The sequence below is a fragment of the Camelus dromedarius genome, chromosome 26 (genome assembly GCF_036321535.1).
Source record: "Camelus dromedarius isolate mCamDro1 chromosome 26, mCamDro1.pat, whole genome shotgun sequence".
Lineage (NCBI taxonomy): Eukaryota > Metazoa > Chordata > Mammalia > Artiodactyla > Camelidae > Camelus > Camelus dromedarius.
The window spans coordinates 4,278,167-4,291,583 of record NC_087461.1 but is presented as its reverse complement, the minus strand read 5'-3'; the positions used below and the strand labels follow the sequence as shown (position 1 = coordinate 4,291,583).

The window sequence follows — 13,417 nt, the reverse complement described above, 5'->3', positions numbered from 1 at the left end:
CATAACTATTTTAAGATGCTAAATAGGAGATGCTGAGGGTCGTCCTGCTGCAGGAATGACATGTATGTGCATTTTGCCTAGTTTTCAGCACCACTGTGACTCTTCAGAGAGGTGTCCTCCTGTGGTGTGTGTTACGCTTGGAAGGGGCAGGCATGAGTCACCATCGCTGGTTGCAAGGTTGCTGACTGTTTATCCGCAGGGCCTGTGAGAATCTCAGAGGAATTTCTCCAGACCCTTGATCTCTTGGGAATCTGTTTATTTTTAAGGAACCTGTTTTCCTGGCGCTTTCTACCAGAGCCTACATTTTGCCTTCTGAGCATGGGATTTCACAGGCGTCTCCCCAGCCAGGTGCAGTGGCCCGGGTCCCTGTTTGCCTGTCAGTCTCGTCTTTCAGAGCTCAGCTGTTTTTGTTCCTGCAAAACAACAGCTTCAGTAGCCAGAGGCACAGGATGTTGTGACCCTGTCTGGATGCCCTTGCGTGTACCCAAAAACAAATGCAGGGTAGAGACGGAGCTAGAATTGCTCTCACACCAGGACGCGGGCTATAGTTGTGTGAATGTGGACCGCAGCCAGCGCATTCCTCTGATGGAGCTGCCTGGCCTTAAGGAGTCAGACTTCTGGACGTTCCCTAAGCACATCTGACCACTGACCGTTGCCCTCTTTAAGGAAGCAGTTCTAGGCAAGGATTACTATATGCTAGCTACTCTCAGCAATTGCACGTAATATTATCTCATTCTGTCTCCATAACAACACGCTTGGGGAGCTTTTGTGAAAGACTGAGGGTGTGAGTTCAAATTCCAAGTCTCTCCTAGTTACATAAAAAGAAGAGAAAGGTTAAAAACAATGGAAGCTACCTTGGCCTCAGGTTACTTGCCTGGTGTACTGGGATTGGAACCACCGCTACTGAAGTGTAAATTAATGGGCTTTTGCTCAGTGTGCAGGCCAGTTCTGTGAGATGTAACTTGGAAGCCAAAGCATTATACTTTCTGGATTATTAAAATAGTAAATGAGAAGAATTCTTACAGCTCAAATACAAAAAAGACAAACAACCCAATCAAAATGTGGGCAGAGGACCTGAATAGACACTTCTAAAGCAGATATACGAATGGCCAGCAAGCATTTGAAAGGATAGTCAAGACCACTGGTCACTAGGGAAAGGCAGATCAAAATCAAAACCACAATGAACTACGACTTCACACTCACAAGGATGACTATACTCATTAAAAAGAAACAAAAATGGAAAATAAGTTTTGGCAAAGGTGTGGAGCAGTTGAGCCCCCTTACATTGCTGGTGGGAATGTAAAATGGTGCAGCCACCGCAGAAAACAGTTGGACGGTTCCTCAGAAACTTAAACGCAGAATCACCATATGACCCAGAGATTTCGCTGAGGATATATGCGGAAGAATTGAAAACAGGTACTCAAAACTTGTACACGAATGTTCATAGCAGCGCTGTTCACTGTAGCCAAGAGGTGCGCACAACCCGGAAGTCCATCTGTGGATGAGTGGGTGAACCAGAAGTGGTATAGCCACGCGATGGCGTATTAACCAGCCATACAGAAGGATGCAGGACTGAATTACGCTGCAAGATGGATGAACTTTGACAGCATTATGCTGAGTGAAAGAAAGCAGACTCAAAAGGTTACATACTGTATGATTTCACTCCTGTGAAATGTGCAGAATAGATAAATCCACAGAGACAGAACGCAGATTGGTTACTGCCAGCGCCTGGATGAGGAAGGAAGGAATGATGGCTTCATGGTCAGAGTTCCTTTGGGGATGAAAATGTTCTGGAACTGGATAGAGGTGGTGTCACACAACGTTGTGAATGTACTGAATGTCACTGAATGGTACACTTTATTTATTTACTTATTTTTTAATGGAGGTACTGGGGATTGAACCCAGGACCTCCTGCATGCTAGGCATGGGGTCTACCACTGAGTTATGCCCACCCTCCCTAAACTGTACACTTTAGAATGGTTAATTTTATGTTACGTGCAGACTAGCACAATGTCTTGAATGCCCATAGATGCCCAGTAAGGGGTTGATCGAATCTGTTTAAAAATCTTATGCGTCTTTTTCTTTGTTTGATCTGTTAACCTCACGACTCTGCTTTTTGCTGTGAAGGCTCTATTAGGATTGTAATCTAGGCACTTAGCATGGTGCCTGGCATAGAATGGATGCTCAGTAAATACTGGTTGAAGGAATTTAGGGAAAAATAACTGTTGGCAATGAAGATGCTATTAGGTTTTCAACATGTTCCTGGTTCAAGCTGGTCAATTCTGCCAGATCTTGGGTGTAGCTCTTACTCTGCTGTGGAGGACGTTTTAGGAGACAGAATTTAGTTCCAAAAGACTGGTTACAAGAATCTAAATCTCTCCCTTTTCCAGAGTCCCCAGATAAAAGACAGGATGCTCAGTTGCATTTGAATTTCAGATAAACACTATGTCCAGTGCAATATCTGAGACATACTTATATTTTTGAAAAAATCGCTCGTTGTTTATCTGAAAGTCAAATGTAACCGGGCATCCTGCCTTTTGACTTGCTAAATCTGGCAGCTCTGCCCTATTAAAGGCTGCATTGTGACTAACGTCCACCCCCCAGCTCCAGTTCCCCGCTGCTCCGTGTCCGTCCCCCCCCCCGATCCGGTCTCCACGCTGCAGCTGGAAGGGCATGGCCCCGTTTGGCCTCTGTACATTTGCCAGGAAACAATCTGGTTGTTATGTGAGGGTTTCCAGCATTGTTCCAAGTGATTCATACCTGAATCATTTGGCTCTGTAGCTGGTTTTGTTTTGTTACTAAAGCCAATAGGAGAACTCATGTTCCCTTGCTTGTTTCTATGGTTGGATCAGGGGCGGCTGTGAGCAGGGTAACTCAGAGAGCCCCAGGAGGGTGGTCCTGTTTCTTTCAGTTGATCCTGGTGAGCAACCTACTCTTCTTTGGGAGACCTCGCTCTGTTTCTTCCTTGGTCCTGCTGTATTAGTTTGGTGTGTGAGGTGGGATGTTGTCTGGAAGAATGGCACTGTCCACCACAGTTGTGGCTGAAACCAGAAGTGGGTGCGGGTGACATGTGTTAACGGGAGCATTTGCCACACCCATCAAAACACTTTCAAGACGATCCTCTTGAAAGGCCCCTCTATCCATCTGTCCAAGTAGGTGCTGATGTGCTGAGTCATCTCCACGTGAAGTGTTCAGCAAGCTTACCTTGAGTCTTCACCATGTTCCTGAGCCTGAGCCAGATGCCTGGCACCTACAGATGGCCAAGACGCTGTCACTGCCCTGGAGAACTTAGAGTCGGCAATTCTTTCTCTTTCTTTCTTTCTTCCTTCCTTCCTTCCTTTCTTTCTCTCAAAATGGAGGTACTAGGGATTGAACCCAGGACCTTATACATGCTAAGCATGTGCTCTACCACTGACCTAAACCCACCCACCTAGAGTCAGCAATTTTTAAAAATTAGCAAAACTTTTAAATTGTAGTAAAAAGCATGTAACATTAAATTTACCAGCTTAACCATCCCTGAGTGTACACTTCAGTAGTGTTGAGTTTATTCACGTTGTTGTGCAGCCAACCTCCCGAATTTTTTCATCTTCCCAAACACTGCCTCTGAATCCATTCAACAACTCCCCCTACCCGCCACTGCCCCCAGACCCTGGCAGCCACCGTTCTACTCTCTATCTCTATGAGTTTGACAACTCTCAAGACCTCGTATAAGTAGAATCATACAATATGTGTCTTTTTTGTGACTGGCTTATTTTACTTAGTGTCATGTCCTCAAGGTTCATCCGTATGGTGACATCTGACAGGTGGCCTTTTCATGGCTGAATAATGTTCCATTGTATGTATAGACCACATTTTGTTCATCCGTTTATCTGTGGAAGGACACTTGGGTTGCTTCCACCTCTTGGCAATTGTGGATGGTGCTGCTATGAACATGGCAGGCAGCATCTTTGAGATCCTGCTTTCAATTCTATTGGGTAGATACCCAGAAGTGGAGTGCTTATATTTTTAATTTTTTAAGGAACCACCATACTGTTTTCCATAATGCTGTACCATTTTTACATTCCTACCAACTGTGCACAAGGGTTCCAGTTACTCCACATCCTTGCCAACACTCGTTATTTTATGGGGTTTTTTTTTGGACCACAGCCGTCCTAATGAGTGTGTAGAGTTGGCAGTTTTGTATAGTAATCAAAGAAAACCCTCTGTATGGTTGAATCCATAAAATGCCACCCAGGTTTTCTCAATGATTGGGCCATATTCCAAGAGGACAGTACAGAGGAATTTAACAGAAATCTGTCAATTTTAGATTCCTTTCCCCACCCAGCACTGCTTTTGGTGGACTTCCATTAGGCCCAGTTTTCAGTGCTTAGAGCAGCTAATATTTGAAGTCTTCAATGGACACAAAATGGAATCGGGAAAGGATAATGTCTGTTTTCAGGAGTTACCTGTTTTTAGAATGTATGAGGTGGTTGCATTTGTCTCCATACACAGTTTCTCTGGGGCAGTCAATCAAACAGGGCGAACTGAGGCTCAGTACAGTATTATTTTGGGGAAGAAGGAGCTTTGAGTAAGTAGTGAATTTGCTAAGAAATCTGGGCAAACACTGCTTAGCTATGAAGTGGTGGGAACTCCTTCAGCTGTAAATTTGCATTACCATTCTGTGCCGTGTGTTGCTGGCGTATCTATAGGATGCCGTCTTCCAAAAGGATTTAAAATATCAACTACCAATATGAGGAGAAAGCCCCCTTCCAATAAGAACACTATATATAACAAGGGACATATGATGGTATTTAAATTCCTTTCCATCTTCATTGCCTCAACTTCACCATTTTTTTTCCCCTGAGACCTAGCCAATATAAATGTTTGAGGTATAATTGACATGCGTGGTATTAGTTTGAGGCATATAACATAGTGGTTTGATATTTGTTTAATATGCAAAATGATGACCGTGGTAAATCTGACCAGCATCCTTTACCGTACGTGGTTACAGAATTTTTTCCTTGTGATGAGAACTCTCAAGATCCACTCTCTTAGCAGCTCTTAAATGTATGATACAGTCTTATGAGCTGTGGTTGCCATGCTGTACGTTACATCTCCATCACTTTTTCTGTTAATACTCTTCCAATGTGCTGGGACGTTGTCTTTGTCGCCACCATCCAAGGGGAGTTGCCCAATCATTCAGGGTGGTTTTACTGCCCTGTGTGGAAGAAGTCTCCCCACAGGAGCCCAGGTGAGCAGGTTGCATAAACAAACAGACAATTTAGCCTCTTTTCCAAGGGGAAGTGAGCAGGCAGTGTTTGTTTGGAAATCCTTTGGTAAAATCACCAAGTGTTGGCTGCCTTTCTCCCCCAGTGGGCAAACCCAAAACCCACAGGAAGCAGAGGCCAGGAAGTACCCCCCCCCATCCCCGTCATGGACCCAAAGGGGCGGAGCTTCCAGCGGATGACCTTGACTGGGGTTCTTTGGTCCTTAATCTTTTCACCTTTAGACATCTCACATAGCCATCGGCTTCCCTCCCCACCAGGTGGTTGTCTAGGAGGGGGATGTTTATTTGTGAATAACATCCTTGTTCTTTTTGCCCTTTACACAGAAGACACGATGTGCTTTGTCATTGCAAGACAGAATCAGTGGGAAGAACAGGAGTATTTCACAGCCCTTGTGTGCATGGCTCTTAACCTTATGGAGCCTTCTTGGAGAATCAGGCCAAAGCCTTGGGCATCTCTCCAGAAAAACGATGTACATGTGCACTTTGATGCAAAATTCCGCACATAACATATATAATGAAAGAGCTCAGGGAGCTCTTGGGAGGCTACTAACCCCATTATTCTTTATGAAGATTGTTCTCTATCTAAACATTCTTGAATTCCCTGTTATGAATGTTCATCACGATGTGCCTTTTTGTCTCCAAATAAGGATGATTTGTTTTTACTAAGCTCTCAGTGGTGCAGAGAGACCTGTGATGGCAAAATGTACATGTATCTTATCAAAGAGTCTTTCGTTCCTTGTGAGTTGCCTTTCATCCTAGACAAAGGATGTACTTCTGAAGAGGAAGAGGCTGGGGGCTTATATGTATTGAGCATCCACCGTGTGCCAGCACTAACCTCAGTTCCTTTTATACGTGATGTCACTTAATTCTGACCGAGATTCTATGGCGTGGATTTAAAAGAGGTGGAGCTGAGGCTTGGAGATATTAAGTCAGTCATTTTGAGTCTATCAAACTTTAGAGCCCACTTTCCTGGGGATTATGTGAGTTCTAAAATAACATGTAACTTCTTCGAAAATACTGAACTTTAGGTCAGAAGAGGGCTTTATGGGGACGCTGGTGAAGCAGGGAAGAGCGGGGTGGGGGGCGGAGAGCAGTTGGCGAATCTTACCAAGGATGCGCTAGAGGTGGCCCTGTGTCCCTTTCGGTCATCTTACATGAGACCACGGATGCCTGAATGAAAACAGGGAGATGACGCTTGAAGACCGGCTGCTTCTAATTCAGAGCAATCACCGCCATTCACTCCTGCCCCTGACCAAGTGGGCACGAAGGAGGGGAAACCAGAAAGGGGAACAGATACTCGGGTTCTCATTAGAAAAGGAGGTCGGATTCCCCTCTTCTGGCTGCTCCCACCCCGTTCCTTTCCACTCTTCACTATGTGAGGACACATCCCTTGTCTGCCAGGGACCCTGCTAGTAAAGCTCATTTTGCTTAGGATTTTGTGGCGGTCAGCTGGATGGGCCCCAGCTCACAGCAAGGGAGAGCTAAATGGTAATATTCTGCTTTGATATCTTGGTTGGTAACTGGGCAGCTTCTACTAACCTTGTTGGTTTTTTTTTCCTTCTCTAATAAAAAGAGGATTTTATTTTCTAGGGATATTACTCTGGAATTTTTCCCAGCAGATTTCTTTCTTTCTTTCTTTTTTTTTTTTTTTTTTTTGATAGGTGGTGGAAAATGTGGCTGGGTCACATTGACTGGTATTTAGTGGGTGGAGGTCAATTTCAGGAGCTGGGCTCCTTGGTGAAAAATCCAGCTGGGAATCAGCCCACTCTTCAAGCACATAAAATAAGCCCATTTAGAGGACTCTCATGAATTTTCATCACGAACCAGCAAACATCAGAGGTCAGTAGGAAACCAAAATAATAATACACTATCCTTTCTCATGGCTTCTATCAAAGAGCCTAGTCAAATGAATTATGGCGAGAGAAATTACATTTTTTAATCCTCAGTGCTCTCATTCAGTCATGAATGGTATTAATTCAGGGTAGCTGTAAAGACCATTTCAACGAGAGAGACTTGCAACATGAAAAAGTAGGTACACCCTGACGGTATACACTCAGATCTAATTAATGTAGAATGGAATTCAGTGCCGCCCAGTTCCATGCATCCAAGGCACATGACTGCGGTCTTTGTGCAGGAACCAGCATCACCTGGAAATCTTAAAATGCAGATGCCTGAGTCCCACCTCCAGAGTTTCTGATTCAGAGTTTCCAGGATGAGCCCAAGAATTTGTGTTTCTACAAGTTCCCAGGTGATGCTGCTGCTGGTGGCCCCAGAACCACATTGTGAGAACTGGCTGGCACCGTCCATGCAGGTGTTCATCCTTCCCACGTTGGCCGGGACGCTTCTAGGGAGATGGGCCATGAAAGCTGCGTCTGCCAACAGGACATCTTCCTTAGAGCTTACAGATGCTGCGTGAAAGGTGCTTCCCCATAGCTTGGTACCTCGTCCTGATTCTGCCAGCTGGAACCACGCAAACACACCTGATCCCCACATGAATGCTTACACGAACACACCTCCCCTGCAGAAAATAACGTAGAGGTCCATTTGGCAAATAATGCTGTGTTCCCTCCAGGGGAATGCTTGTTCAAGCTATTGTGCTAGCCAACTCCCAATGAACTCTTTTTTTTTTTAATTGGGGGGAAACATAGAATAAAGTGTGTACATCTTATGTGGACAGCTTGATGAATTTTTAAATATGTATGCACCCATACAGCTGCTCCCAGGTCAAGACGAGGAGTAATTCCTGCACTCCGGGAGGGTCACCCTCTTTCCCAGTCGGTATTCACCCCCCAGAGGGACCCACCGCTCCACCCAGTTGCCGTGACTGAGTAATGCTTGCTCTTCAGCTTTGCCTAAATGCAAGCACAGTGAATGCTTTCTTTTGTATCGTGTATTTTCACTCAGCGTGACTCTGAGATTCAACCATGTCCTGAGCGGCAGAAGTTCTTTCTCGTGGCATGTGGTAACCTACATTTGACATGCTGTATTATTTTACATTTAATTTGCTGGCCCTCTCCTATGTGGCACCTATTTAAGAGTGATGACAGTATTCGCTGGCGTGACTGCTCACCGGGAATCAGAACGGCGCTAGGTACATCACATGACAGTCATTTCAATAGTGTGACTGTGGTGGACCATTCGTCCATTTTACAGGTGAGATAACCAAGGCTCAATCTTGCCCAGCATCTCGTGAGTAATAAGAAGCAAACCCAGTATCAAATGCACGTTCCTCAGACTCATTTGTGATCCTGAGTTCACAGCTGGTGCATTTTCAGACCTCTCGTTCTTGGTGCTTTACGACAATCACCAATGAGAGACGGACTCCAGAGAACACAGTTTCATTTCATTTCAAGGACCTTTCCATTTTCAGCCTCTTGTCTAATGGTTCTAAGGCATCATCAGATACCAGGCTGGTGAACTGGAGATTGCCTCTTTTGTTTTTTTGGGGGGGGGAGGTAAGTAGGTTTATTTATTTATTTATTTATTTATTTATTTATTTATTTATTTATTTATTTATACATCTTTTTAATGGAGGTTCTGAGGCTCGAACCCAGGACCTTGTGCATGCTAGGCACACTGTCTACCAGTGAGCTGTACCCTCTCCCTGAGACTGCCTCTTATCAGCATGCCTGGAAGTACGTTATCATGTATACAACTGTCTTTCTGTAAGAATGAACTTTCCAGCTTGCTACCCCTCTGGTCTCTCTCAATACTCCTGCCCTTGATAAGTGCAAATAATTGAAGAATCAGTTCTGCTGTGTGGTTCCTGTTAAGGTGACAACTAAATTGGCTCTAAAAAATAATTGTCTGTTCTGTTGAAGCAAATGGTTAAACTCCCTTTGCTTTTTTGTCTCCTAAGTCCTTAGCAGGAGGAAGTTTATTCTTAAATACAAATTGTCATGGGCAAATTTTACTGCGTTTCCTTTTTTACTTTGCTAATTAGGGACGGGAAATTGCTGGTCAGCTTACTCGCTGGTGTTAGCTTGAATAGATTTTAAAAGATAATCAAATGCTTTGCGGTAGTTGTAAGCCAGGCTTTGGTTCAGTGTCTGGTTAAGGAGTCTCCACATACTGATGTGTACAAATTCTCCATTTTATTTTCATATTCTTCACGATGCCTGCAGATCTTAAAAATTTGGCTTTCTGTTGCTCAGTATGTAGACATGGTGTTGTTTGGATTTATAAAGGTGGGTAGCCTGCAAAATAATTTTCAGTGTGTTTTAATGAGGGAAATGAAAGTTGGGAGTAAAAATGGGATATTCTTGGTTTAATCTGTCATCTCACTAATTTTTCTTAACTCCCATAAAATCCATTTATCTGTTCCTCTTTCTGGAATTCGAATTTATATCCTAAGTTTTCACGCTGGGGAAAGCTTTGGGAAATGATTTTTCTTAAAAAAGTCATAAATTTTCTGGACAAAAGGTATGTTATGGCAACCAAAGGATTGATAGAGGAAAAACGTTCCTTATGGAAGAATTCCATATGGAAGGAATGATCGAATTAGAAACCATCCTTTTGCAATGCTGATGAAATAGTGAACAGACAGACATCATCAGTGATTGATAGAACCATTAAGGGAAGGAGTGATGAGGAATTTTATCATGGGTGATCAGATTCACAATACCAGGAACCTGCCATTAATCTTACTACCACTGACAGTAGACAACTAGATATTATGTGCCTTCTGGTGTGATGAAACAGAACGTACTCAGCATCACCAAGAAGTGTTCTTGTCAACAGTGTTGGACCAGAGTCTAACCAGCCTCTAGCTCTACTGATCAGAACACAAAGAAATACAAGGGACTGAGCTGTGTGTCTCAGCCTAGACTGCATGTTTGGAATTTAAAAGTCCCGATGCCCCAGTTGGCCCCAGACCATTTAAATGAGCTCTTAGCTTGGGCATCTGTACTTTTCCTAGCTCCCCTACATGTCACATGCAAGCCAAGGTCGGAGACCAGGGGAACAGAAGAGTGAGTTAAAAGACAGGACAAGAAAACAATCATGAATTACAGAATGTGAGAACCTCGGTAGGACAAATGGCCAGCATTTAAAAAGACATATATGTAGCATTAGAGAAAAGGTAGGGAGGGGGACATGTGGATTAAAAGAGATTTAAGAAACATAAACCAAATGTGATGTGGTGACTTTGCTTTGAGCCTGATTCAAACACATCAACTGTTCCAAGACATTTTCTAAAGAATCGGGAAAATTTAAGTACAAACTGAGAATCTGATGATAATAAAACACTATGCATTATTTTTGTTACTTGTGATAATGGTTTTGTGGTTACACTAAAAAAAAAAGCTTTTGTAGTTAGAGACGTGTTTATGGAAGAAATATGTCAAGGATTTGTTTTAAAATACTCTAGCATGGCCCCCAATGTTCATAGCAGCACTATTTACAATAGCCAGGACATGGAAGCAGCCTAAATGTCCAATGACAGATGACTGGATAAAGAAGTTGTGGTATATTTATACAGTGGAGTACTACTCAGCCATAAAAAAGAATGAAATCATGTCATTTGCAGCAACATGGATGGACCTAGAGATGATCATGCTAAGTGAAATTAGTCAGACAGAGAAAGACAAATATCATATGATATCACTTATATGTGGAATCTAAAAAACAGATACAAATTTTATTTATAAACCATGAGAAATAGGCTCACGGACATAGAAAACAAACTGATTACCAAAGGGGGAAGAGGGGGAAGGAGTTTGGGATTAACAGATACACATGACTGTATATAAAATAGATAAACAATATGGGCCTACTATATAGCACAGGAAACTGTATTCAATTTCTTATAATAATCTATAATAGAAAAGAACCTGAAAATATGTATGTATGTGATGTATGTGTATGTCACTGAATCACTTTGCTGTGCACCTGAAACTGACATTGTAAATCAACTACATGTCAATAAAAAATAAATAAAAATTTAAAAAATAAAATACTCTAGCAAAAGATGATGAGAAGACACATAAAAACACAAAAGATTGGTAAAAAGTTGATCATTGTTAAAGTTGGGTGACAGGTACATGGGAGTTCATATTACTATTCCATTTTTGTGTGCTTTTAAAATTCTTACAAGAAAAGATTTAAAAGGAGACATAGAGGTGAAACACATGCTGACGTACCTTGTGCATTGTGACATGTTATTGATACAAAGTTTTGGGGGGTTCACAGGGCATGCAAAAGTCTAACCCTCTGTGTCCATGCAAAACAGACCTTATTTCTTTTCAGAAAAATCTGTATATATTTAGTTATTAAATATGTTTCTATCCTGTTTACAGATGATTTGGAGCCCCCTCCTTCTACTGTTATCAACCAAAACGAAACGTTTGCCAAAATCACTTTTAAGCCCAGTGTGGTCCAGCAAGCCAAGATTGCCCAGAATGGCATTTTGGGAGATTTCATCGTTAGATATGACGTCAACAGGGATCAGAGCATTGGGGACATCCAGGTAAGGGGTTTGTTGTTGTTTCATACTAGTTGCTTGATACTTTCAGTTGGGCCCAGAACTAGGGATTTCAGTACTTACCTAAGCGAAAGAGATCTGCCAGTTCTTAGGAAATCTATTTTAACCCCAAGTTAAGTCTCTGAGAAGACAGGTGGTGTTCCCTTGCTGGAGGCTGGGGGTATCTGCTTCCTGCTTCAGTAATCTGGAGGCCAATGAAACCTATAATATATTCTTCCCTGTGGTGTTTCACATGAAGTTAGAACTTAGTTCGTCTTTAATTTTCGTTTAGAGAGACTGATTCTTGGCTCATTTCCCCGTCAGCTCTATTGTACCGGAGACAGGGTGGGCGTGTCAAAGTGTATTAATTTGCATCCAGAATGTAGACAGTCTTGATGTCTTCACATGACAGACGCTTCGTAAAAACTGGATAACGAAGGAAGCAGAATTCTCAAGTGGCAAGGGTCAAAAAAGGGATGGATGATTTAAACCGACTTGGTCAACGTGGTCGATACATTTTTAAGGAATGATTTTATCCTCGTGCAGATGACATTAGCAATTATCTGGAGGGATCAGGACCATAGATAATTTTGCCTTGGGTATGGAATCTGGCCCTAGACTCTCTTTCATGCTGGCTTTGATGTTTAGAAGTTGCATAGACTACCCATTTAGTTTTCCTACCTAATCTGGAAACAACCATTTTTACTTATTTTTTTTTCCCTCCACCAGGTTCTGGATGGCTATTTTGTGCACTACTTTGCCCCCAAAGACCTTCCTCCTTTACCCAAGAATGTGGTGTTTGTGCTCGACAGCAGTGCCTCCATGGTGGGGACCAAGCTCCGGCAGGTGAGTGAGCGCCGGCTGCCTGTTTTTCCCTCTCTCGCGTTTGCCCAGGACAGTGATGCTCTCTGTGAATGGAATTCAGCTGATGCCAAGAGCTAAAGGGGACTTGTAGGGTAGATATGGGAGGGAGACAGGAACACGCGGAGAAGGCCACTGAACAGCACTGTTTCTGATGGAATAATTCTGTCCAGTAATGATGTCCTTTGAAAACAATGGAATAGAATCTTTGGCAGCGCTCTTGCCCTATGGTCAGAGCCAAGGACTTGTATCTCAGTAATTCAGGACTAATATTCTCACAGTATTTAGGATGAATCTTAAAATTCTAGATGGGAGGACATGAAAGGGACATGTAGTCTGTCCTGAAAAATTAAATGATCCCCCAAATACAACTATTTACCTTTTTCTTTTTAACAAACCACCGGAAAAAGCTATTCCTTGTCTTACTCTGGTATCATAAATATCAAAAATGTGCATTTATAATATATTTCCAGCTCACATAATGGCAAACAGAAAGAGCTATTGGTTGCCAGACCTACAGATCTCTCTGCAGTCAGCCAAAAAATGAAATCTCTTAGATTTTCTTTCTTAATTCACTACCTTTTTTTAAATCAATTAATAATAAATATGTGGTTTAATGAGTGAAATGATGTCTCGGACCTCGTGAGAACCCTCTTTCCCCCCTGTTTCCCTCCCTGGGTGCTTCGCCACATACTGCGGAGCTTGGCCTTAGCTGGTAAACTATCGCAAATATTTTCTTTTAGTTATTGGTCTGTAAATGGTGTCTTTGGCCCATTTATCTTTTAAAAATCATGTAGTGTAATGTATTGATCTTTTCTCTGTGAGTCTGA

The 13,417-nt window shown here is 42.7% G+C and overlaps 1 protein-coding gene across 1 annotated transcript in view; it reads left to right on the top strand.

The window, feature by feature from the left end:
- The window catches only part of ITIH5 (inter-alpha-trypsin inhibitor heavy chain 5), a 62,924-nt gene that overhangs the window by 15,827 nt on the left and 33,680 nt on the right, over positions 1-13,417 (top strand). The window contains exons 6-7 of the mRNA XM_031444765.2: positions 11,563-11,732; positions 12,456-12,572. Of these exons, the coding sequence (XP_031300625.2) occupies positions 11,563-11,732; positions 12,456-12,572 (287 nt within the window). The remainder of the gene's footprint in view (positions 1-11,562; positions 11,733-12,455; positions 12,573-13,417) is intronic.